General features: G+C 49.8%; 1 protein-coding gene across 1 annotated transcript; it reads left to right on the top strand.

The window, feature by feature from the left end:
* Positions 1-5029: 5029 nt before the first annotated feature.
* F9 (coagulation factor IX) lies at positions 5030-20615 on the top strand. Its single transcript, XM_084269142.1, has 8 exons — positions 5030-5106; positions 8137-8300; positions 8708-8732; positions 10483-10596; positions 12320-12448; positions 14732-14967; positions 17123-17240; positions 19864-20615. The coding sequence occupies exons 1-8, from the start codon at positions 5040-5042 to the stop codon at positions 20409-20411; spliced, it is 1401 nt and encodes a 466-aa protein (XP_084125268.1). The 5' UTR covers positions 5030-5039; the 3' UTR covers positions 20412-20615.
* The last annotated feature ends 1748 nt before the right edge of the window (positions 20616-22363 follow it).

Raw genomic sequence — 22363 nt, forward strand, 5'->3', positions numbered from 1 at the left:
TACTTTATGCTCAGTATGGAGTTAAGTGAAAGGCTTTGATGATGGTGGGTGTGGATGTGCTGGTTGAGCTCATTTCAGCCCAATTTTAACTATGATATAAAGAAAGTTTGACATAGAGTGCAAGCTGTTAATCAAGGCTCCTTTTCTAGTCAACAGAAAGGGGGGAGCAAGAGAGAGACACCTCTCTTCTCCAGCAACAGGCATCATCAGAACAAAGTGGGATGAATCTCGTCCCATGACTGAAGAAAGAAACAAGCTCCCTCTGCTTAGCTGGATGCAGCTGCCAGGAGTTAACCTGGCTCTGTTAACAGCATCCTGGTCCAGGAGTATCCCTCTAGGACGCTATGCTACCAATACCATCAGCAGATAGGAGCAATGGGTTTGCTGGGGGAGAGGGAAACATCTTTCAGAGACCTGTTTCAAAGAAACCTCCACAATTCACATTCAAGCCTGGAGCAAGACGAGCCTCCATCCCCTACACAGCAGCAAGCCAGCTTCTGAGCTTATATTTAATTTAGTTCTTGCTCTGTACCCTGATGTCTGAGCTTGGTGATCTACCTGACCCATCAAAACCTGCAAGAGCTGCTGCCTCCTCTGAGCTTTGTTTAATTGCTTTGCCCAGAGCTTGAAGTGGAGATGGCAAAGTCTAAATTTAGAACAACTTCAGCAGCACAGTGTGTCTATCCACGCCTGCACTCTGCTCTCTCAAAAGGCGATGACCAAACCAAATCCAGTTTTCCCTTTAATCTGGCCTATTTTACATCAAACTGCAAAGGAAGATACTAAAGCTGCTACTGTGAAACGTGCTGCTCCATGAATTAGTAATTGTGTTTACCTTCCACACTGGGAATTTTTGTGCCTGTGTTGCTGTTTCTTCCTGCCACTCACCGCGCGGAGCTTTTATTCGAATGAGACTATTTCAAAGCGCTTTTACACCCATGTAGAGTCAGGGATTTATTTACTTTCTGACAGTTATTTACTTCCCATAAATATTTCACAGCCACAGGATCTCCCAGATAAAAGCAGAGTTTGCTCTGTGCTCCTGTTCAGGAGTCTAATTAAAAACTGAATAAAATGGGAGGGACGGAGCTTAAGTGCTAACTGCAGCGGATGTGTCTGGAGGGAACTCAGCAAGGGGAGCCTGTTTCTTGGCTCAAGTATTAAAGCCTTTGCATAAAAAGAGAAGAAAAATGCTCAACACTGGAACTTGAAGCCCTGAGATGGAACGTGGGAGTAGGGGAGAGGTTTTTTCAGGGATGGGGTAGAGATGAGCCAACACTGGTCTTGCACAAACTGTGCTGCTGTCTCTGAAGAACTGGTCCTGTTTTTCTTCAGAAATAGCTTGTTTGCTGTTGGTTAAGGCAAGATCATAGAATCATAGAACGGTCTGGGTTGGAAGAGACCCCTAAAGATCACAGAGTTCCAGCCCCCCTGCCACAGGCAGGGCCACCAACCTTCAGGCATGATCTAGACAAGGTTGCCCAGGGCCCCATCCAACCTGGCCTTGAACACTTCCAGGGATGGGGCATCCACCACCTCTCTGGGCAGCCTGGTCCAGCCCCTCACCACTCTCTCTGTAAAGAACTTACCCCTAATATCTAATGTAAACCTTCCTTCCTTTAGCTTTAGTCCATTCCCCCTTGTCCTGCCATTACCTATCCTTTTATAAAGCTGATTCCCCTCCTGTTCCTCTGCTCCCTTCAGGGACTGGAAGGCTGCAATGAGGTTCCCCCACAGCCTTCACTTCTCTAGGCTGAACCAGCCCAGCTCCCTCAGCCTCTCTTCATAGGGGAAATTACTTACCATAGCTGTCTAGAGGGTGAGGGCAAATTGCAATTTGCTCAAGGTTTTGAGTGAGGATTTTTCCCTTAAAAGAGTGTATTTGGAGACAAGGGAGATTATGAACAATCCTTTAACAAGATCCTCAAGCCATCAGCCTGTTTAACATTATTGATCAGAACAGTCAAAGCACATTAAAAAGAAAAAAACCACCCAAAAAACTCTATTGGATTAAAATGGAAACAGCTTCCTTGTTCTGACTTCTCATAAACTTCATTTGGCTTTGCAGCAGAAAGCTTCTGTGAAAGATGGGCAGTCCCCAAGCCTGAGGTGGTGGCTCTGCCAGGACCACACTGCCCTGCACCCCTGCCAGCTCCTTCTGCCTTTGACACCAACACACACCCAGCACCCACATGTGTGCCACCATTCTGTTCCAACAGCCAAAGGCATCTTTCAACAACACCAAACAGAAGCAAAGCTAACACCTCAAACCAAACCAGATGTCTCCCAACAGCTCATTGCTACGGAAAGGCTTTTTAATAGGACGGCACGTGGCTTGGGGGTGTATTTCAAAAAGCCTTCTCTTGAGAACGTAGAATGCTAAGTCAAAATACACCCAGATGTGATATTCAATCGATGTCACCCACCAAAACAGCAAAGCCTTCATCTCCAAAGTGCCTATGGTGGGGATGGCAATGCCGGGGATTCTGTTTGCAAAATAAATGAAAAGAAATGCTTTACTTTCAATTTAGTGCCCCAGAAGTTGACAGCAACAGTAGTAAACAATAGAAATTATTCGTATTAATAGTCTTGTTTATTCTAATAATGTTGGCATTTCCTGTGAAGATTAATTAGCTGTAATGCTGCAAATACTATTACAAGTGAAATATGCACCATGAACCAAAAATAATTCAACTGACCTATGTTCTAAAGTAAAATATTTACAGTAATGAGATTCTAATTATCCTTTGTTATGGCAGGCCATTCTCTGCACTCCTCTTTATTGATAGGAGATGTATTGTTTCAGCATTTTAGCTCAATTTATTTCCTCACATTTGCATTTTCTTATGCACTGAGAAGGAGAGATGATCATTACCTTCTTCACTTTGCATTCAATTTACATCAACAGCACATTACCTCATCCTAACACATTTATCTACCCCAGAAATTTGATAACAAAAGCTACTGTCAGTGATGAATAAAGATCACTTCAGAAAGGAGCAAGGAGAAACTAGATGAATTACTGGTTTCAGGACCTTCTGTTTGCTCCAGAAAGGGAAAATAAAGAATTCTTTCCACCTAGGCAACACGGACCTCACAAGACTGTAACTCACAGTCAGCATCTCACACCCACCTGCAGCTGATCTGTCCTTTCCGTGTACAGAAGCAACTCCAAATACCTGCACAACCATAAACATCCCTCCCATTTGCTGCATGAAGGAACGTTTTTAATGTTTTTTTGGACTGAGTGCCCAGAATTTATGGTTCATAAGCTGAAGAAAACACTTTAACAACTACCCAAGGGCTACTGTAGCCTCATGGCGACTAATAGCTCCCCAGCCTGTGAGACGTGGGCACAGCCAACACCGCACGTGCTCTGCATCTCACTGGATGGCATTAGCCAGTTTGCAAGCACTGGCCATGAAATGTGCTGTGGGATTCTCAGCAATACCAGAGTATCTACCTTGCTTTGCCAGGAACTAGCAAAACCTGCCAGCTCCCCTCATCTCACTCTTCTGCTTCAACAAGTCATCAGAGCCTGCTGTCCCCTCACTGCTCTGCTTTTAGCTGCATTAGAGCTCAGCCAACACCAGAAGACAAAAGCACCAACGCCACACTCAGAAATGGAGTTCTGCTTTAAAATGCCTCTGCCCAAGACCTTTTTGCAGCTGGCAGAGCACCACAGGCCTCAGATGTACATGGGTGCAACAATAGGTTTCAGCTCTGCCCTGTGCATGGGGGACCAGTGCTGAAGCAGAAACTGGGAAGCAGGTTTTGAGGAACAGGTCACTGGCAGAAAGCCCACAAGCCCTCCCTGGAGTGGGATGAATGATTTTGGCCTACTTTCCCCACAGCTCCTCAAGGAAGGATGTGGGAGGGTAGAGTTTTGAACTTTTCAGAAATGAATGTTTCATTTGTTGGTTTACAACATTCAGTATTTTCCCAAAAGCAATTAATCACCTTGAAATAGTTCTTCCCAGTAAGGGAAAGTCAGAAGAAGGGAAGAAATAGGGTTTCAAAGTTGTAAGTCTACCATATATGCATGGTTTAATATGAAAACCTGCCCTTTCTCTTCTGTATGAAATCCACCTTTTTTTTCCTATTTCATTTCCCCCATCTTTATAGAATCACAGAATCTCCTGAGCTGAAAGGGACCCATGAGGATCATTGAGTCCGACACCTGGCTCCACACTGGGCCAGCCAAGTCAGAGTGTTGGACTGAGCACATCCTCCAGGCGCTTCTTGAACTGTTGAATCTTCTCTCCCTTTCGGTCCACTCTTTTTCCAGTGTGGATAAGGAGCAACCTGTGAACCTGCCAGGAGCCTGTACCCCCTCCCTGCTCCAAAGCTGGCACATTATCAGAACGTGCCCACACCAGCCCACTGGCCAAGCCACCAAGTACCAGGTTCATTCCTGTGACCACAAGTACAGGACTTAGGAATCCCCAGGGTTTGCCCCAGCAGATCTGGGTAACAGGCATAAGATAATCTTGCTTCATCTAGGATTTTAACTAGATAACCCATGTGAGACCACGCAGTGCTAGCAGACAAGGCCCTGCTCCAAGGACACCTGGTCCCTGAGAGGAAACATGGGTTGGCTTGCCTTCAAGGGAATTGCAATGGCGCTTTAGGGATGAAACATGGACCATGATGAAGCCTTTGAAAAGGTTACTCTGGACTTTGATGTGGCCAATAGCATCACCTGGATAGGAGCAAGAATTTCTGTGCCTTAAAGAAATTCACTGAAGCTGATGTAATATATTTTGGTGCCAAGCTCAACCTCCAAACATGGCAGCAATACCCCATGGGGCAGAAGATGAGCTTGAGGACTGCACCTCCTTAACAGGATTCTCGTACATGGATGTGCCCCCTCCAACAACACCCACACTGCCGTTTCAAGCTTCAGCAATGGCACATCTGGGGACCTTAAATGAAAGGGTTACCCAGAGTAAACAAGTGAGCACTTGCACTTTGGAACTATCGACTGAGCTCACCACCTGAGCAATTAGTTAGCGAGAGGTTTGGGCAGTGGGAAGAAGATGGCAAATATCCCCCTCGTGCTCTTCCTTTGTCTTCTGGGAGCTTGTCTTGGTGCTGACAGTACAGGTGAGTTCGCTGAAAACCTAACAAGCCCTTCACTTTCTGGGGTGGGGGGTTACTGGCACGGGTAAAGGGACAGTTTGTCACTTGGTGGGACAGCTTGTGCAGTCTCATAGGAGGTGAGAGCCCACAGGGACTGCTGCGTTTCATAGCTCCTCTCTTCCAAGCTCTGGTTCTTTCCTTGGGAACGGAATAGTAGGTTTGATGCCAATTTTACGCAGAGTGTGTCACGGGGATTAATTTTAAGAATGGGATTTTTCTGAAAATTTTGCAGCTTTCAAGTTTCCCAGCTTGAATCAGCCATTTTAGAACGTTCAGAGGGAAAAAGGGGAGAGTGTCACTGGTGGAGCAACACCCACACCTCTGCATGTGCTGCTGCTGTGTCCTGGAGTACAAACAAGCCCTCACACCCATAAAACACTCCTTGGATTTGCCCCTGCAAGAATTGTTTAGAGCCAAACCCAGCGTGGAGTTAACAAAGACTGTAAGGTGCAGCCAGAATTGCAGACAAGATAGAGTAGTTGATGGATGTGGGCAGTCACACGTAGTAATGCAGGCTGTTGCTTGATTTATCTGTGGCAGCAACAGCTCCTGCAGAGATGGGTTGACATCCAGCACAAGTAGTTGCTTGGTGCAAGGCTGCCCTTTCTTCTTGCAGTAAAACATTGCAAGTAAAGTGTTTAAAATTTAAAAAAAAGGCCTCTTTCCAAAAATGTTTTCTTAGCAATGAAAAGTGGGCATGGTCTGAAGTATATTGGTACCACTGCTCACCCAGGCATACCTCCTAGAAAGCACTGTGCTCAGCTGGCACGACAGGTGTGCATCCCCACCAGGCCTGGAGACACATCTCCCAGTTAGATACTGGCTCAGAAGTTGGTAAGCCATGTGTGAGCATATTCTTGGCCTGAGGATGGATGCAGTCAGGGTGAGTACCATGCCTGTGGCCCCGTGGGACCTGCAACCTCCAGATCAAATCGAGTTTTGCTTGTAAAGCAACATGTGAGTGGTGAGGGGCTGGAACAGGCTGCCCAGAGAGGTGGTGGGTGCCCCATCCCTGGAGGTGTTCAAGTCCAGGTTGGATGGGACCCTGGGTAACCTTGTGTAGCTCCAGGCCTGGAGGTTGGTGTCCCTGCCTGTGGGACCCTTTGGGTCCCTTCCAACCCATGCCATTCTATGGTTCTATGTGGGATAGGTAAGCAGCTGAGAAAGCCCACAAGGATCTGAGGGAGGCAAAGATGCATTCATGAAACTGTTATAAAACCAAGGATGGCTGCTCCATCGTTTCCTCCCACAGCTGGAGGCTGGAACCCATGGCATGGGGAGAGAGGGACAGGTCTCCTCCAGTGAGGATGTGCCCCCATCCATGTTCTCAGCCTTAGGGTGTATGTTCATGCTCCACGTGCAAACCACAGCCCTGTAGCTGAGAGAGGACTGGACACCCCACGGCGGCTGCAGAGTTTAAAACAAGCCTGGCTCCTTCAGATACCAGTGCTTTTTATCCATCACTACCTACTGCCAAACCATTAGCTTAAGACCAGGATTTTCATGCACTCTGTTTCGTTTTTAACCAAAGCCACACTAGCACAAGGAGGACAGAGGAGCGAGCTTGCTGCACAATGATTAAAAGCATTGCAAAACCACTTCATTCGGTCTCTCACAGAGAGACCTTTGGGGAAGGGGCTGGTTACATCATCAGTGGCATGGCATAAACCAGAGCAACCTGTCTGGGAGTCAGGAGAGTTGAGCAAAACCAACCTGCCATGGGTTCGGAGGGGCTGGGATCTGCTCTGGATGGAGAGCAGAAGTGAGCCAGGAGAAGAAATGAGCAGCTGGTTCCTGCCCCTCACTGTCCTCTCTGCCCTCCTGGCTGAGCTCCAGCTCTCTAACCCTCAGAGAGACCAGGTCTGAGAGGTGCCTGAACCTCTTCCAGCATCCAGACATGGGCTGGTGTCCATGGTGGCCACCAGCAGCTCCAAGAAGAGCTGCTCTGCTGTGCCATCTGGTGACAAAAAGGGACATGGCTGCGAGCACTAAGGGACGGTGGAGAGAGAGAGGAGGCTGTGGAGACCAAGCAGGAAGATGCTTTGGGTGAACAGTGTGGTTTTTATAGTAGTGGGATGGTGGAAGAGTGCTCAGCAGAGACGTCTGAGACGTGAGTCAGGAGCAAGCCCTGATGCCACGGGAAGGATGCTGTTGTGATGTGTGGTCCTGCTGGGAGAGCGTTCATGGCAGCACCATGACAGGACTCTGGTCCTCGTGCCTTTTGCAAGGCAGCTACCATAGGAAGACTGGTGGCCACTGCTGACATCCCACCTAGACAGGAGTCTCTGCAGTGCCAGAAGGTCTCTGCTGGCAGTTCCTGCCCAGAAGCTTAACCAGCAAGTTGAAAGTGGATGCATAACACCTCATTGACATGACCTGGCCCAGGAGGACTTGTGTCACCCTTCCTGCTGGCCAGAAAAAGTGGTACCCAGGCACATGGGCATGGGTAAGCAACAGGGAGAGGAGTAAATGTCCCATGGCTTCCAGGGGCTGCAGCTGCTTGCAGAGGCAAATGGCCTTTCACAGCCAAGGCAGACAGAGACAGTTAAAGCCAAACAATTTCTGTGTCCAAACAAGACCTCACCAAGCAGCAGCATGAAAAGAAGCTATTATTTTCCCTTCTCAGATAGCTTATTCCAGTCTGTGCATCTACGATAGGAGATACTCACACCATCTGCTTCAGGGTATTTTAAACATCAAACTTCAGAGCTCCTAATCACCTCTTTACCATCAGTCATTTCTGTCTATCAACCGCTTTCCTGGGTCTCCAGGTTTGATCCTCTGGATTGTGCTTCAGTTAGACACCAAAGAACCCTCAAGTAGATGATAAAACTCCTGAAACATCCCCAACCGTGGGACAAGGGCTGTGTGGGGTCACACACATGCATTAAAAGTGCTTGCTTTCTGGCAGAAGAGAGCCCCAACACCCCATCCCCACTGCATCACATGCCGGCGTGTGCTCCTCTCTAGCCCCGATTTCTGTTCAAATTACAGTCTTCATCGAGAACAAAGAGGCAAACTCCGTGCTGCACAGGCAAAAGCGAGCCAACTCTAACAGGCTGGAAGAGGTTATTTCTGGGAACCTCGAGAGGGAATGCATGGAAGAAAAATGCAGCTTTGAGGAAGCCCGAGAGGTGTTTGAGAACACAGACAAAACGGTGAGTATGGCTGTGGTGAAACGGCAACACCTCGTTTGCCACCCCCCGGATTGCCCCATCCCGCACTTCTACGAGGCTTTCAGGTGAGGCACAGAGGGGAAGGAGGAGAGAACAGCAAGGGGAAAGTCTGCAGAGGCCAAGCACCACATCGGTCCTGTCCTCTTCCCATTCACGATGCACCAGTGGGGATGGAGAGCTGCTTTGAAGGCTCGGTGGGCATCACGGAGGTGGCTGCTTTCCTGCACGTCTTTTGCTTTAAGCTTTGGAGTCTTGGGGGTTGGACCCGATGATCTCTTGAGGTCCCTCCCAACCCCTACAACTCAGTGATTCCTCCCTTTGCTACTTCAGTTGGGCAGTGCCCAGAAATCAGAAATCAAAGATTTTTTTATTTTTCTTTTCCTTTGCAGATGGAATTTTGGAAAACGTATGTTGGTAAGAGCTGCTTTCTTCATGTTCAAATGCATGATGCTTATCCCTCAGTGCCTAAGTAGCTGATGTTTCTTGAAACAAATGTATTTCAGCACTCAGAAATTGTTCTAGGGCAAAGCCAGGCAGAGTTGTGCACCTTAAACCCACCCAGCCTGGGCCTGTCCCATTCGCATAGAGGAAAAGCTCTTGACATTTTCTTTGCTCGAGCAGGTTTTTTGAACAAACTTTAAAAACTCACCCAGAATGTAACCAGTTCTCCCTGGCCACTGGCTTCATTGAGCCCAGGTCACCATCTGGGCTTGGTAAAACACGACAGCAATAATTAACATCCCTCCTGCACAGAGATCTCCAGTTAGGGCACAGCCTTGAGCCAGCACACTGTGAACCCCTGGAAATGCCGTATTAAAGCAGAGCCTCAACATGATCATAGCAAACATCCCTTTGCAGTTCACACCAGTGGTTCCAAAGCCTTGCTTCTCCACCATTTCCTTCCCACCATCTACTTTTATCCCTTTCAGCCTCCATCCCCAATGACTCCTCAGTCCCTCACCAAAGAGATTTCAGTGCCCACTGAAACATCTGAAACTAATTTTAAGGACATTTCAATAAACGAACTGCTTTGTAGATTGGAGAGGTGCCCAGAACATCTCACTAAAAAAGCCTTAAATAATTCAGATTAGTCCATCCAGACTATAAAATAAAAAGAAGTCACACTTGCATCATAGGACTGTCCTCTGGAAAAAACAGCTGATGAAACTCAACACTGCATTTGTTTTCCTGCCACTGTAACCAATTAGCTCTTCAAAACCAACGATTGCCATATATTAAAGTGCCTGGTTTATCATTCAGCTTACAGCCTGCCATTCCCAACACGCACAGCCCGTGGCAGTTCAACTCTTGCCAGCACACAAGGGGTACCAAGCTCCTATTGCTCTCACCCCACAGCAACAGGAACAACGATCCACACCTTCTCTACAGACCCTGACTTTAGACAAGACAAAACCCCTTTGTCCATGTGTCTGCATTCCAGCCTGTTCCTCAAGGCACCATTAACCACCACGCTTACTGGCAGGACACGAACACAGAGGCATTTCCACCCCTCCTTGCCTTTGCATTACCATTTCAAGGCACACTTCCCTGTAATTTAATGTCACAGACTTAACTGTTCCAAAGTATTAGATGACTAATTTTGTGATATTGGGTATTTTTATTAAAGCCTCAGCCTCTCAGCTGGAGGCAACTGTGAAAATAAAAGCCCTAACATGTAAAGGAAAATCTAGATAAATTAATAGGGGTACAAGGCTTAGAAAGGAAGGAAGAAAGAAAGAGCGATGGCTGATGCTCCTGATCCTAATACACAGAGAGGTCTTCAGACTCAAGTGGGCAGGTCTAAACCTTCTCAGAGAACAAAGGCAGTGGTGTTAAAATAACTTAGGTTTGGAAATCCCAACCACTCTTGAGGAAGTAAGCCTCCTAACTTTGACAAGACACGAGGTTCGATTGAGATGTTGCATGAGGGAGACTGGAGAGGTTCTGCTGAGATGAGCAGAATTAGCCCGAAACAAGACAGGGTGACTAGATAGGACTCGGGAACTGCAGCTGATGCTACCCAAGCGTTGATGCTGATGTGACCTTCTTCCCATTACAAAGAAGGAAGGTGTGCAGTCTCTTGCTTGTCTTTAGCCCCAGTGCTTGGTGGGCACCAGCCGTGGTGGATGCTCACGTTTGTTAATTCTCTTGTCTTCTCTCCAAGACGGAGACCAGTGCAACCCCAATCCATGCAAAAACGGAGCTGTCTGCAAGGACGGAGTCAATTCCTATGTGTGCTGGTGCCAGTCTGGGTATGAAGGCAGAAACTGTGAGATAGGTACGTACCAGGGGCTTGTCCTGCCCTAATTCACATCGGATCAAAGCGGGAGGAGTTTCAACCTATTGGAGGGTTGTTTCAGACACATGAATGTGCAAACTCAGCCTGTTGGCAATGGGACCACGGGGAGACATGCTTGGGGATACAGGGATACAGGCATGAATGTCTCTGCCCTCTCCTGTCCTTGGTGGAGCCCCAGCTCCACCTCCGCTGAGCACCAAGATGCCTGCTCTTACGCAGGGTTCAACAGAGACTCGGGCTCAAGGTCTTTTGTTCAGCACGTTGCGGCTGCCAGTGCAAATGTTGACAGAGAGACCTTCCTTTATCTCCCCAGCACAAGCCTTTCCGGGGCTGCTTGTCAAGCGGGGACGACGTGCTCGCCCGCAGGAAGCAACAGTTTTCCATTGACCCCGATGAGGCCCCCGTGCCCGCGCTCCCGCTCTCCATTTCTCCTGCCAGGCCGAGCAGCAGGTGCTGAGCGGGGCGGGATTGTCACAACCTCCCTCTCAACAGTGCTCAGCTAAATCCCTAATTATAATTACCACCAGCAACCTTGATTCTGAAGGCAAACAACAGGCGAATATTTTCCTGACGGGTCGAGGAGTTTATGAAAACCAAACAGCTGATAATTTGAGCAAGAGGGGGATATTCAGCTCTTATATTTATAATATAATCAGGGGCTGCGCGGCTCACATAGTGTGCTAGACTCACTGCACTAATAAAAGATTCCCTTTCTAGTTGTGCTTCTGCTCTGGCAAGAGAGGAGCGTGCGTTGAAAAGAGCATTTCAAAGCTGCATCCAATTTAAATAGTCTCATTGCAGATCTCTCGTGGAAGCGAGACGGGAACAAAAATAGAGCTCGAAGTGAGGCGTGAAAAGGAGCTCTGTAAAAATAGTAAATGATGGCATTAAAATGGCTACAGGAAGGGAGGTGTCCTTGAGGAGGTAGGAGGGGAGTTAATCTCCTGTGAAGTTATTTGAAAACTCACTGAGAATTAGAAGGGCGTCTGTGGATTACTGGCTTCCCTCCTCCAAGAGGTGGTTTCCCACTGTGGAGGAGCACAAGGTGGGGTGGGAGAAGACCCACGTGGGTCATGGGAATCTTGGTGTTACTCAGGTTGGGACCTGTTTTGTCAAACATCCTGCTGAAACGGGCCTTCCACGTCAGGCTGCGATGATTTATTGGCGTGGCAGGAAGAACACATGGCTTTGCTTGAGGTTTGAAATTCAGAGCCCCGTGATAATCCCAGGACAAAGCCCTTCCTGGGTTCAGGGTTTGCTCCCATTGACACACGGTGTTCTCCGCTAGCATCCGTGACGGGCCTGGACTGCGGTAAACATAGGGCAGGGGGGAGGAGAGCAGCATGAAGGAGGGGAAATCACGTGGCTTGTAACCAAATATTTGCAGGAGTCCTTTAGGGTGAGGCTGCCAAATTTCAGACAACGTGCGGTTGTTGGAGGCTGCACTGGGGCTTGGCAGGACCTCTCATAAGGCCGTTCCTCAACCTGCCTTCTCACAGAGGTGCCCAGCGCTCCTTTATTAAGAGCAGGGACACGATTTGGATGGAGGACACTCTCCTTGCAAACAAACATCCATTTTCTATGCTCTGGAACAACTGGAGCAGGTTATAGGCTGAGCCCAAAAGCCCACCCAAGTCCCAACAAACCTCTGATCAGTTGGTTTTCAAAAGAGCTGCCACAGTTTCGTTTGAATTTCTTTCAGATTTAACTTGTGCCATTAAAAACGGGGGCTGCAAGCACTTCTGTAGGAATGACCCACCACACAAAGTCGTGTGTTCCTGCGCCACTGGCTACAGACTTCATGAAGATGGGATGTCCTGTGAACCTACAGGTTGGCTTTCAAAGCAGTTTTAAGATATTTGGGTGAAAGTTTCCAAGGTCTTGTCCTGGATTTAGAATCTCATAGAAATGCAATAGCCTGTTGGAAACCAAGCCTTGTTTCCCTGCTTCACAAATGTAAAGAGCCTGACCCAGCACTTTCCCAACAGCATATGTGGGATCAGGCTTGAAGGATCCAATTTGAACACCTTTTCTGTTTTTAGCCTAGGTGGATGGAGAAGGAAGGTGTCTAGGAACGTGCACACAAGACAAATGCTTGTTTCAGATGGCTACTCACACAGGCACCCCTCCCACTTGTAGCCAGCTTATTTTTCTAAGTCTGGATCGGTGGTTTTCTGGAGGCAGAAATAGGATGCTCAGCGACACCAGAATACACACCCGTTCCCATCCATCCAGAGCTCACTCTCATATTTCTCCAGTAAGGGCTACCTTTTAGTTACTGATCCTACATCAAGTATGCTCTGGGCTTTTTCAGAGCAAAAGATGATCTTTCTTACTGTAAGTCCTCTTGATGGTCCATTTGATGGCTGGACATCACACAGTGTCTTATTGCCTGAGTTCTAAGGAGACAAGCCAAGTTTCGTGGTGGTGCTGCCCTCCCACCAGTAGGTACCAGTAGGGTACACAAAGACCTCCAACAAGAAGTAGGCTCTGTGGCTCAGTTGTGGCACCAAGGAGCAAAATAGAAAGAGGAAATGTGTCACTTGAGGTTGCAACTTCAAAAAGGGGTGAAGAACAGCTGGGTTTTGTTATATTCCCCAACTTTACCCCACTCCCAAGCTGTTATAATAGCTCCAACTACACTGACACACATTAAGCCCAACCCACCACAACACAGCAGGTTAATTGGGCATGAGCATCTCAGCAGCACATCTGGCAGAGGTGGAGGGAAAAAATTGTCATCTAAGCTCAATTTAACATTTTAGGATGTCATATTTCCCACACCTGAGAGTAAGAGATTTGTGCACCTAAGCTGGCATGCAGGCACCTGCAGAGGTGAGTTAGAGCCTGGAGCCCGGATAGCTACAGCCAGGAACACTTTTTGCTCCTGAAAGTGCTGACATTCAGCAATTGGTGGAGGAAGTTATCTTGGGCTGGGAGTCCTTCTGTTAATGGGGATCATTACGAGCTCAGGACTGTGCTGCCCAACACACTGTATCACTTGCACCGGACCAGAAAGTTTTACTGTTAGCAATAAGATCATCTTTCAGGTTGGGTAATTGCCCTTCCTGAAAAAGCTTAGCTTTTGTTGGCTCCAAAACCTTCATTTCCTAGCCTAACCTCAGGGGTAGTGATTTCCATCACTCAGCACTTATTTGAGCCCTATTCCTAAGCTGGACTGTTTAAAAGAAAACAGAAAAAAAACCCCAAAACAAACAAACAAACAAAAAAAGAAATCTCAGTGGGCCACGCTTACATCTGATTTTACACTAATGTTTGTTTGCACAGTGCTGTTGAAAGCTTTTCAGATGAAAGACAATGCCTGATGCTATTTGCTGTTTTGACTGCCACTCCCAGCGGGAACTCGGCACGCACCGCGTAGGAGAGAAATGGGAAGAGCCCGTCTGAAATGAGCCTACAGATGAGATCTTCATTAACAGAGAAAAATCTACAACTCCTGAAAGAGTTTATTAATGTTTTCCTCACCTTGGTGCCAAGCAGGATTATCTGTACAATTGGCAGATACTATTTCCTGCCCTCTCCCAGCTGGACATTTATTGTACTAGAGTTACTTGCTGTAGAAATGTCAGCCAAGCGCCCGGCTGCCCGCTGCAGCGAGGCTCCCAGGCACGCTCCTCAGCGTCCTGAGAAATCAAGGCACGCCTGTGCCACCCCGTCAGACGTGTGCACTCTCTCTCACAAGCTTTCTTCTTTTTTAAAAGCTGCCCAGAATTTATTTAAGCCTGGAAATGGTTTATGCATTTGGTACTCTTACGTATTACCGGCGCTGCTGCTCAAAGGTCTGGGCATCTGCTCCCGCAGAGACTGCAGGAGTCAACCCACAGCCCTGTATCTATCTCCCACATCAGTCACAAAACATGGTGCTGAGACAAGGCAGCATTTGTCTCCTCACTGTAACTCCCAGCGTGACACACAGCCAGTCATAACTGTGACTCTGAACAGGCTGCCCAGGGAGGGGGTTGAGTCCCCATCCCTGGATGTGTTTAACAGACAGGTAGATGAGGTACTTGGGGATATAGTTTAGCACAGGACAGGAACAGTTGGACTTGATGATCTTAAAAGTCTTTTCCCACCTTGCAATTCTCTCTCCCAGTGCCATATCCCTGCGGGAAGATCACGGCTCCTGAAGCGAAGAGCAAGCTCACCCGAGCCATAAACACCTTTGAGCACTGGAACGTCACCACCATCGATGATGATGCCGAGGATGAGGCGCTTGACAACACCACGGAAACCAGCACCGCTGCCACCACACGGATCACACCCATCATTAAGATGGACACCCGGGTTGTGGGCGGATCGGACAGCATGAGAGGCGAGGTGCCCTGGCAGGTACCAGCTGTTTCTGCAGCTCTCCTGTAACCCCAGCAATCACGCTCCCTATTCACTTATCTTCTACATATCTAAAGCTCATCTCTGAGGTTAGTTTAGCAACAGGTCCCAAGTCTAGCAGGAACACAGCTTTCTGTGCAGGGCTTTGTGCCACAGCACCAAAACTTGCCTGGATGGGGGTCTCCCTTGGCAAAAAATCTAGAAGTCAGAGTTACAGCAGCTTTATCTTGTGGGGCAGGAAAGATGCAGTTTTGAGCTGTAGCAAGAGATTGCCCAGTAGTTTGTGTAATTTACCAAGACAAGTCTGAAGGCTGAGGGAGCAGAGCTTTGCAAAGAACTTGGCTCCTTCAGTTTCAACAGATCCACGATAAGTTATACCAACAAAAGGTCTGTCTTTCTATGATATCTACCAAATCCAGCTGCTCTTTCTTTATTCAACCCCATATCCCACCAGCGATGTCATGGTCACCTCTACCTCACCAAAAGTAACATCACAGGCAAGGGGTGAGGCTGCACAGAAATATCCAACCCATCACTCTGCAAATACTTCTAAATCGCTGTCGAAAGGCAAGTTAGCTCCTAGCTCAGATCTTTTTCAAAGTCATCTACTGTCCTTAAATTCCACCCTGGCTTCAGTGAGAGCAGAAACCTCAGTGGCTGAGACTGCAAAATAATAAATTCAGGTGAGGTTTTAGGAATGGCAAATCTCTTTCCACTGCAAACTCTGGCACAAACTGATGCTGGTGATGTCAGTGAAAAGTTGACTACACAGGGACGTAGATGCCCATTCACAGAGACCAGCCGATCCCTCTACGCCTGCGGAGGGGGCAAAGCGGGGAGCAGGGGCCAGAAGCAGGCACCTGCCCTCCATGTCAGAGCTAAAAAAGCTAGCAGCGTGTTGGGGACACACAGAGTCACCAGAAACAGCAGCAAAAGATTTGTGGGGAGGTTGTATTTTCTGTTTGGAAGGCAGAGGCCATGCTCTGCTCTGGCCACTGAGAACTTTGTGGCACAGCCTAAGGTGGGACAATCCATAGGTGATGCCATTCCACCACGGGGAGTCAGGAGGAGAACCAGAAAGTTAAAGATTAAGAAATCAGTATCCCTAAAGCAATTAAAATCACACACTACACCCCTCCCAAGCCCAGCTAGTTTAGCTGTGCTCACAGAGACCCTCACCTTACCAGGCACTCCCTGAGGAAAAGCACGGCTGCCCCTTTGCCAGCTGGCAAAGGAGGATGCTCGCTCAGCCGGGCGGGCTTCAGGCGGCAGCCAGGAGGTGTGCTACCTTCCCCCTGGGCTTTGGGGGTGCTTGCGGGGCACCAATCCCACCGAAGGGCCTTGCAAACCGCGTCCCCGCCCGGATGCTCTGCCGGCAGCCTGCGCTGCCCTCCCGTGGCCGGCGGCCGGGCGGCACCGGGAGCTGCGGGTGGGTGCGCAGAGCCGGGGCTGAGCCCTCGCCGGACACCGGGGATGGATGGAGGGATGTCTGAGAGTCCGGTTCTTCGCCGTGGGGTAGCTTTGTCCCCTTTGTTATGGACTTTGAGCTGTTTAACGTGCAGCCGGCTCTGCCTAGTGAGGCATCAAACCCATCACTCCGTGGAAAGTGTGAGGCGGGTGGGCAGTCACGAGCCACATCACATGGACAGAGCAAAACGGGTGAATTACAGAGAAATCCTGCTCTCAGACACAACCCACCCAGCCAACTGGCCAAATTCATTAGAAGTTTTAGCACAAGGGGTGTCCTGGCTTCTGCCCTAAAAGTGCCAAGGAAGTTTGATGCCCAGATGTGATGGGTAGGTAAGATTTTGGCCCTAGTTAACTAGGTGAGATCTAGTTTTTAGAAGGTATGTGTGGAAGTGCCTGGATTTCAGATGCTCTGTGTTTCACACTGAGGTTTACATGTGGGGCTGTCTGCCCTCCCAGCCTGGCAGCAAAGAAGAATAACAGGACACTAACATGGGTGCAGGGCAGTGTTGACCACCCTCAGCAACAGAGCAGGGGACAGAGAGGCAGGGCCTGCCTGTGGAGCAGCACCAGGTCTGCATGACCTGAACACAGCCTGTCCTATAGCCACACAAACCCCTTGTGTCTCGCTCTTCTTCCCCTCTGATTTACACAAGCCCACGGGTGTGATTTCCATCCTCTCCCACAGGTTTATCTGGTGAACAGCCACGGCGTGGGCTTCTGCGGCGGGTCCATCATCACTGAGAAATGGGTAGTGACAGCGGCACACTGCTTGAAGCCAGGTGACAACGTCCGTGCTGTGGCAGGTAAACACCTTGGGGTGACATCGGGCCAGCACAGGGAAGGGAGATGGGACAGGGCTTGCAGCAGCGAGGCACAAAGTGTTGCACAGACCACACCAGCACGATGGGCAGCAGCGTGGCACAAGTTGCTTTAGGTCGCCCCGGCCCAAGCTGCAGTCTCTGCAGGTGTCTGGGAGCAGTGAGCTGTGCCTGGCCTTAGTCCCAACGCCACGAAGCTGCTGGACCAGTTGCAAACACAGCTCAACCTGACCACAGACTAGCTCACCTGAGCCAAGGAGGACCCCAGGGCGCTTAAAAGCCCGGTGGGCTTCAGTGGGCAAGTGTGTTTCACAGAGGGTGTCTGGGGAGCAAGGCAGGGGCAGCATGGCCAGGCTGCACCGTGAGCGATGCTGCTACTTTACAAAACAAACCTGTCTCTGCTGGAAAAACACAGTGTTTCCCCCTCACTCTCAGTCCCCAGCTGTTCCAGACCACCTGCCAGGCAGCCTGCTGATATCCCAGCACCGAGCCTTGGCAAGTGTCGCAGTGCCACATTTCATGGCTGAGGCAGTGGCAGCATCCCCAAATTATTTGTTTCTCCCCTGTGTGAATACCTGGGTGGGATGGTAACACTGATGGGTACAGGAGAGGAGTGCTGGTAGGGTTAACAATCACAACAAGCAGCACTGAGAGGAGGCAGAAGGAATCACACTTTCTGCTTGAACACCACAAAATGTATCAGTGGCAAAAATGAGATTCTCCCTGAGCTCTGAAACACTGAGTTTGCATCTACAAGCTCATCAAGAGCATCTTCCACCTTAATGTGGCCAAGCTCCTGGGTGAGCCTGGAGACAGACAGCAGGGGGCTGGGCACCCCCTGCCCAGTGCTGGCAGGATGAGGCTTGCAGCTTGCTGACAGCATTTCGTTCTACCTACTTTCAGGCAGTTGTGCTTGAGAGGCCAGCACACAGCCCAGGCTTGTACCTGCTAACGTCAGAAAGTGCAAAACACCCAGTGCAAAACCAACCTTACACCCCCTAGAAAGCATGTTTCCACCTGGACAGGGGTGGATGCAATGACTGCATCTGTATGCAAGCTGCCCCTCCTTTTAGGGTCTCCCCTGCCTATCACACACCCCTCTGTTTAGGATACAGTACCAGCCAGCTTCCCTCACACTACTTTCACATCGCTCTGCAGCACTGCTGGGTTTCCAGGACAGGATTTTGGACAGGCAACACACAATTCTGCAAGGCTCCAGGGACTCCTGGCTCGGTGCCTGCACCACCAACACTGCATGTGCAACATCTGAGTCCTTCGTGTGCGTTCATACTAAGTGTCCAGCTTCATACACAGCATCCCAGGAGGCCCAAAAACCGATAGCAGAGGGTGGAAGAAGCATTCCCCTCCCCTCCTCTTCACTGCCTCTCCACTTCCATCCCCGAAGCATATCCCCAGCTCCCCAGCAATCACAAGCAGCCTAAGAAAAAAACCCTCTACAAAGTCTCCCCCACATCCGTCTTGCGTTTACACTGTAGAAACAGCCTGTGAGGAAGCTGACAGTCCCACTCCGCTGCAAAAAGCCCCCCCCCCCCACCTCCTTCCCCCCTGGCAGAGCGCACACCAGCAGCACCCGCCACCAAACCCGGCTGCATCAGGCGTTGACGTGAGCGCGGAGAGCAGCCTCACCTCTCGCGCTGGGCTCCGCGCCGCTCCTCGCAGGCAGACGCAGCAGGCACAGGACACGCTGCCAGGGCCAGGAGTGCCGCAGATATTGTTTAGAGGAGATGGTATGTTCTGGAGACGACAGCAAAGCATGTAGAAATACCGCAGCAGCAGGGGTCAAAAGCACCCTGAGCCTTTCGGGCTGGGAAAAAGCAAGCGGGGAAAGTCATGCTGCTGCTGCTGAGCCTTCAGCACAGCCGGTTCCTGGGCTAGAGAAGGGATTCGGCTACGGACAGACCCAGCCGCTGCCCGTTTGCTGCCCTGAGACCACAGAACATTTTCCTTTCCCTGTCTACCTGTTACACAAGCCGGGAGGGGAGGTAACAGGCTGCCGGCAGCTCAATCGGGGGAAGCTGCCGGCACCACCCTGCAATGGGAAGCAGCTGAGCCTCCGGGGCACCTGTGACCATCAAGGGAAGGGAGGGGGGAGCAATTTGCAGCCCTCCCCGCACCTCCTCCTGCCCTGTGGCTAATGTGGACTCAGAGAAGGGAAGGTCAGGTTCCTTTTGGCTAACAAACTGTTTTGAGCGAGGTTTTTTTAATCCTAGAGGTTTTCCCTCCTTTGGTGTGGGGGCAGCATCCCCTCACATCTCCTTGAGGGTGCCTAATCCTGAGGATGGTCACATCGTTATTAGCCCTGGCAAAAATCATCCAGAACTTTGGCACCTGATTGATTGGCTGGTGTGTGCCTGGTGTCACACCTTGGGGTTCAGGTCCTGCTGGCTCTGGGGGCTCAGGAGGTAGGGGAAAGAGCAAGCAGCCTTGCTGGCACCAGGCTCAGAGCAGCCCCAGGGATGGGGTATGCAGCACTTGTCCCTTTGCAACCATCCAGCTGGGCTGGTGTCACATCAGGGTGGCATTGTCAGGGCACGGTCACTGGTCCAGCCATGAAGGATCCATCCCCAAGCCACGCTTGTCTCTACAGGTGAGTACAACACCAACGTGGAAGACAACACAGAGCAGTGGCGTAAGGTGGTGAAAATCCTTCCCCATCCCACATACAATGCCTCGATTGACAAGCACCACAACGACATCGCCCTCCTGGAGCTGGACCGGCCGCTCGTCTTCAACAGCTACGTCACCCCCATCTGCATTGGCAGCCGGGAGTTCACCAACACCCTGCTGAAGCACGGCATGGGGACAGTGAGCGGCTGGGGCCACACGCTCTTCCGTGGCCGGCCTGCCACCATCCTCCAGATCCTCAAGGTGCCCTTCATCGACCGGCCAACCTGCCTCAAGAGCACCTCCACCACCATCCTGCCAAACATGTTCTGTGCTGGCTTCCTGGCTGGGGGCAGCGACACCTGCGCAGGGGACAGCGGGGGTCCCTACACCACCGAGATCGAGGGCACCTGGTTTCTCACAGGGATCACCAGCTGGGGCGAGGAGTGTGCCAAGCCAGGGAAATACGGCATCTACACCAGGGTCTCCAAGTACCTGAAGTGGATAAAGGAAATCACGAGGCTTACCTGAGCTGCAGGCGGTTACGCGGTGCTGGGGGATGGACTGGTTGGGGGAAGAGAGACCGTAGCAGCCTACGTGTTTTTCAGACATCGTCACGCTTTAATAAACATTCCTAAATGAACTGATTTCTGCTCTTGGGAGGCAAAAGTTGAGACAGCATGGTGGAAATGTGGTAATAAGGAAATAAAGACCTTTAGTTTGCCTGTTAATCCATTCCTGAACGCACCAGCGCTGCTGGGGTGGGGTAAGTCCCCAAATCCGGAGTGCAGAGGCTGGTGTGGATGAGCTGGGCTGTGGATCGCACAAGTTCCTGGCCAGCGTGCCACCGGCATGCCCGCAGCAGGCATACAGCCCCACAGGCAAGGGGAACCCAGCAGGCACTGGGTGCCTCAGGCATCAGCATCCAGCATTGTCCCTCCAGCATGAGGGAGGTAAACACATGGAGTTTTTGCACCTGCAGCACTCTTGGCCGGATGTTTTCTCACAACCCAGGCTGAGATGGATCACAGGCTGCAGGAAATGCTCTTCCTACTCCAGGATGGCATAAACTGGCCATATAAACAACTTGAAATCTGTATAAAACTCATCTACCGGCAGCATCAGGCTCTATGCTAATGCTTTCTGCTGAGCCTTGTTATGATTATAAAGAGAACCACTTAGTGCTCATTACCTGTCCTTATCTTCATATTAATCACGTTAAATTAGAGACTGCAGCCACGGATGCTGCTGGTGGTGATGGAGATGGTGCATTGCCCTGCTGGAATGAGCCTGTGGCACGTCCCCAGAGCACAGGCAGTGTGGGACATCCCAGAGTCTGGTCTGAGCAGGTGGGAGAAACCTTGCTGGGAGGTGCCCACCCCATGCCTGGGGTAGGTGCTGGCACCAAGGTGTCCCAGGGAAGGCAGAGGTGCTGTTTGGGGCTGCTTCCAGTGGGCTTGATTCAGTTTCCAACCTCAAGGGAAAGGAATAGCCCCAGAGGAAGGGAGGTTTATGCCTGAACAGTGCTTGTTCGTCTTCTATCTTCTCCCAGGGGTCTAGAGAAGAACAGCCTGCTCTGTGGGAAATGAGCTGCCTGGCTCATGCATGGGCTTCACCACGGTGCAGGCACGTGCACAGGACCATGGCACGTCCCCAAAGGTGTAACCCCAGTGATGGGCCCTCCTCCCTCCCTCCCAGTGAGATGTGCTCCCAAGACCACTTGTCTATGTGTCCGTGTCTCTCTCCCAGAACCCCCCAAAAGAGCTCTCGATACCCACACAGCCCCTGTGCACCCACCCACGAGCACCCCATGGCCCCAGTGCTGCCCAGTGCTGGGATGCAGGGGAGGCTGGTGATGGGGACACCCTGAGCCAGGGCAGGATGGCACCAGCTGCTGTTTCAGACATCAGGATGAGCGCCAAGGTGCCTCTCCCAATTTCAGTGCCGCTACATCCAGCAAGAAGTAATTGGATCATCTGCCACCACTTGTTTTAAAATCAAAATGCATGTAAGGAGGTTGTATTTGTTCTAAAGGAATTAAATAAACCCAGCACTGTAAGAATTAGGGTTTCTTCTCCAGCCTTACAGCAGAGGTGTCTTTGGACAGAATCGCATATTCTCATATGAATTTATTTAACAAGTTTTTAATCTTTAAATATAGATTTAACACATTTTTTTTTTACAGGTACATGTACAATATAGTTCATTTAAACTTGCAGTCAGAGAAAACTCTCTCCTGTAATTTATAATAACATATACATGAAGAGCCTAGTTCCACAGCATACTTAAAGTAACGTACCACGTCGTGTGCAAAGTTTCAAATGTTAAAAATCTCAGACTGTACATTCAGATTTGCAGAACTTAGCAACCTCATAAATTAATAAAAGCTTAGATTTCAAACTATGGAAGACCAAAACAAAAAAGAGATTAAAACCGTTTAATATGCAATGTGTGCTGTGTTTGAGACAAGTATTTACAGTCGT

The sequence above is a fragment of the Gallinula chloropus genome (assembly GCF_964237585.1).
Source record: "Gallinula chloropus genome assembly, chromosome: 11".
NCBI classification, from domain to species: Eukaryota; Metazoa; Chordata; class Aves; order Gruiformes; family Rallidae; genus Gallinula; species Gallinula chloropus.

What these genes read in the sequence shown, in the direction of transcription:
- F9 (XM_084269142.1), top strand. Translation starts at nt 5,040, where the DNA reads ATGGCAAATATCCCCCTCGTGCTCTTCCTTTGTCTTCTGGGAGCTTGT. An exon ending in TTGAGAACACAGACAAAACG is followed by an intron (nt 8,301 to 8,707) that starts GTGAGTATGGCT and finishes TTTCCTTTGCAG; the next exon opens with ATGGAATTTTGGAAAACGTA. An exon ending in GAGGCGAGGTGCCCTGGCAG is followed by an intron (nt 14,968 to 17,122) that starts GTACCAGCTGTT and finishes CCTCTCCCACAG; the next exon opens with GTTTATCTGGTGAACAGCCA.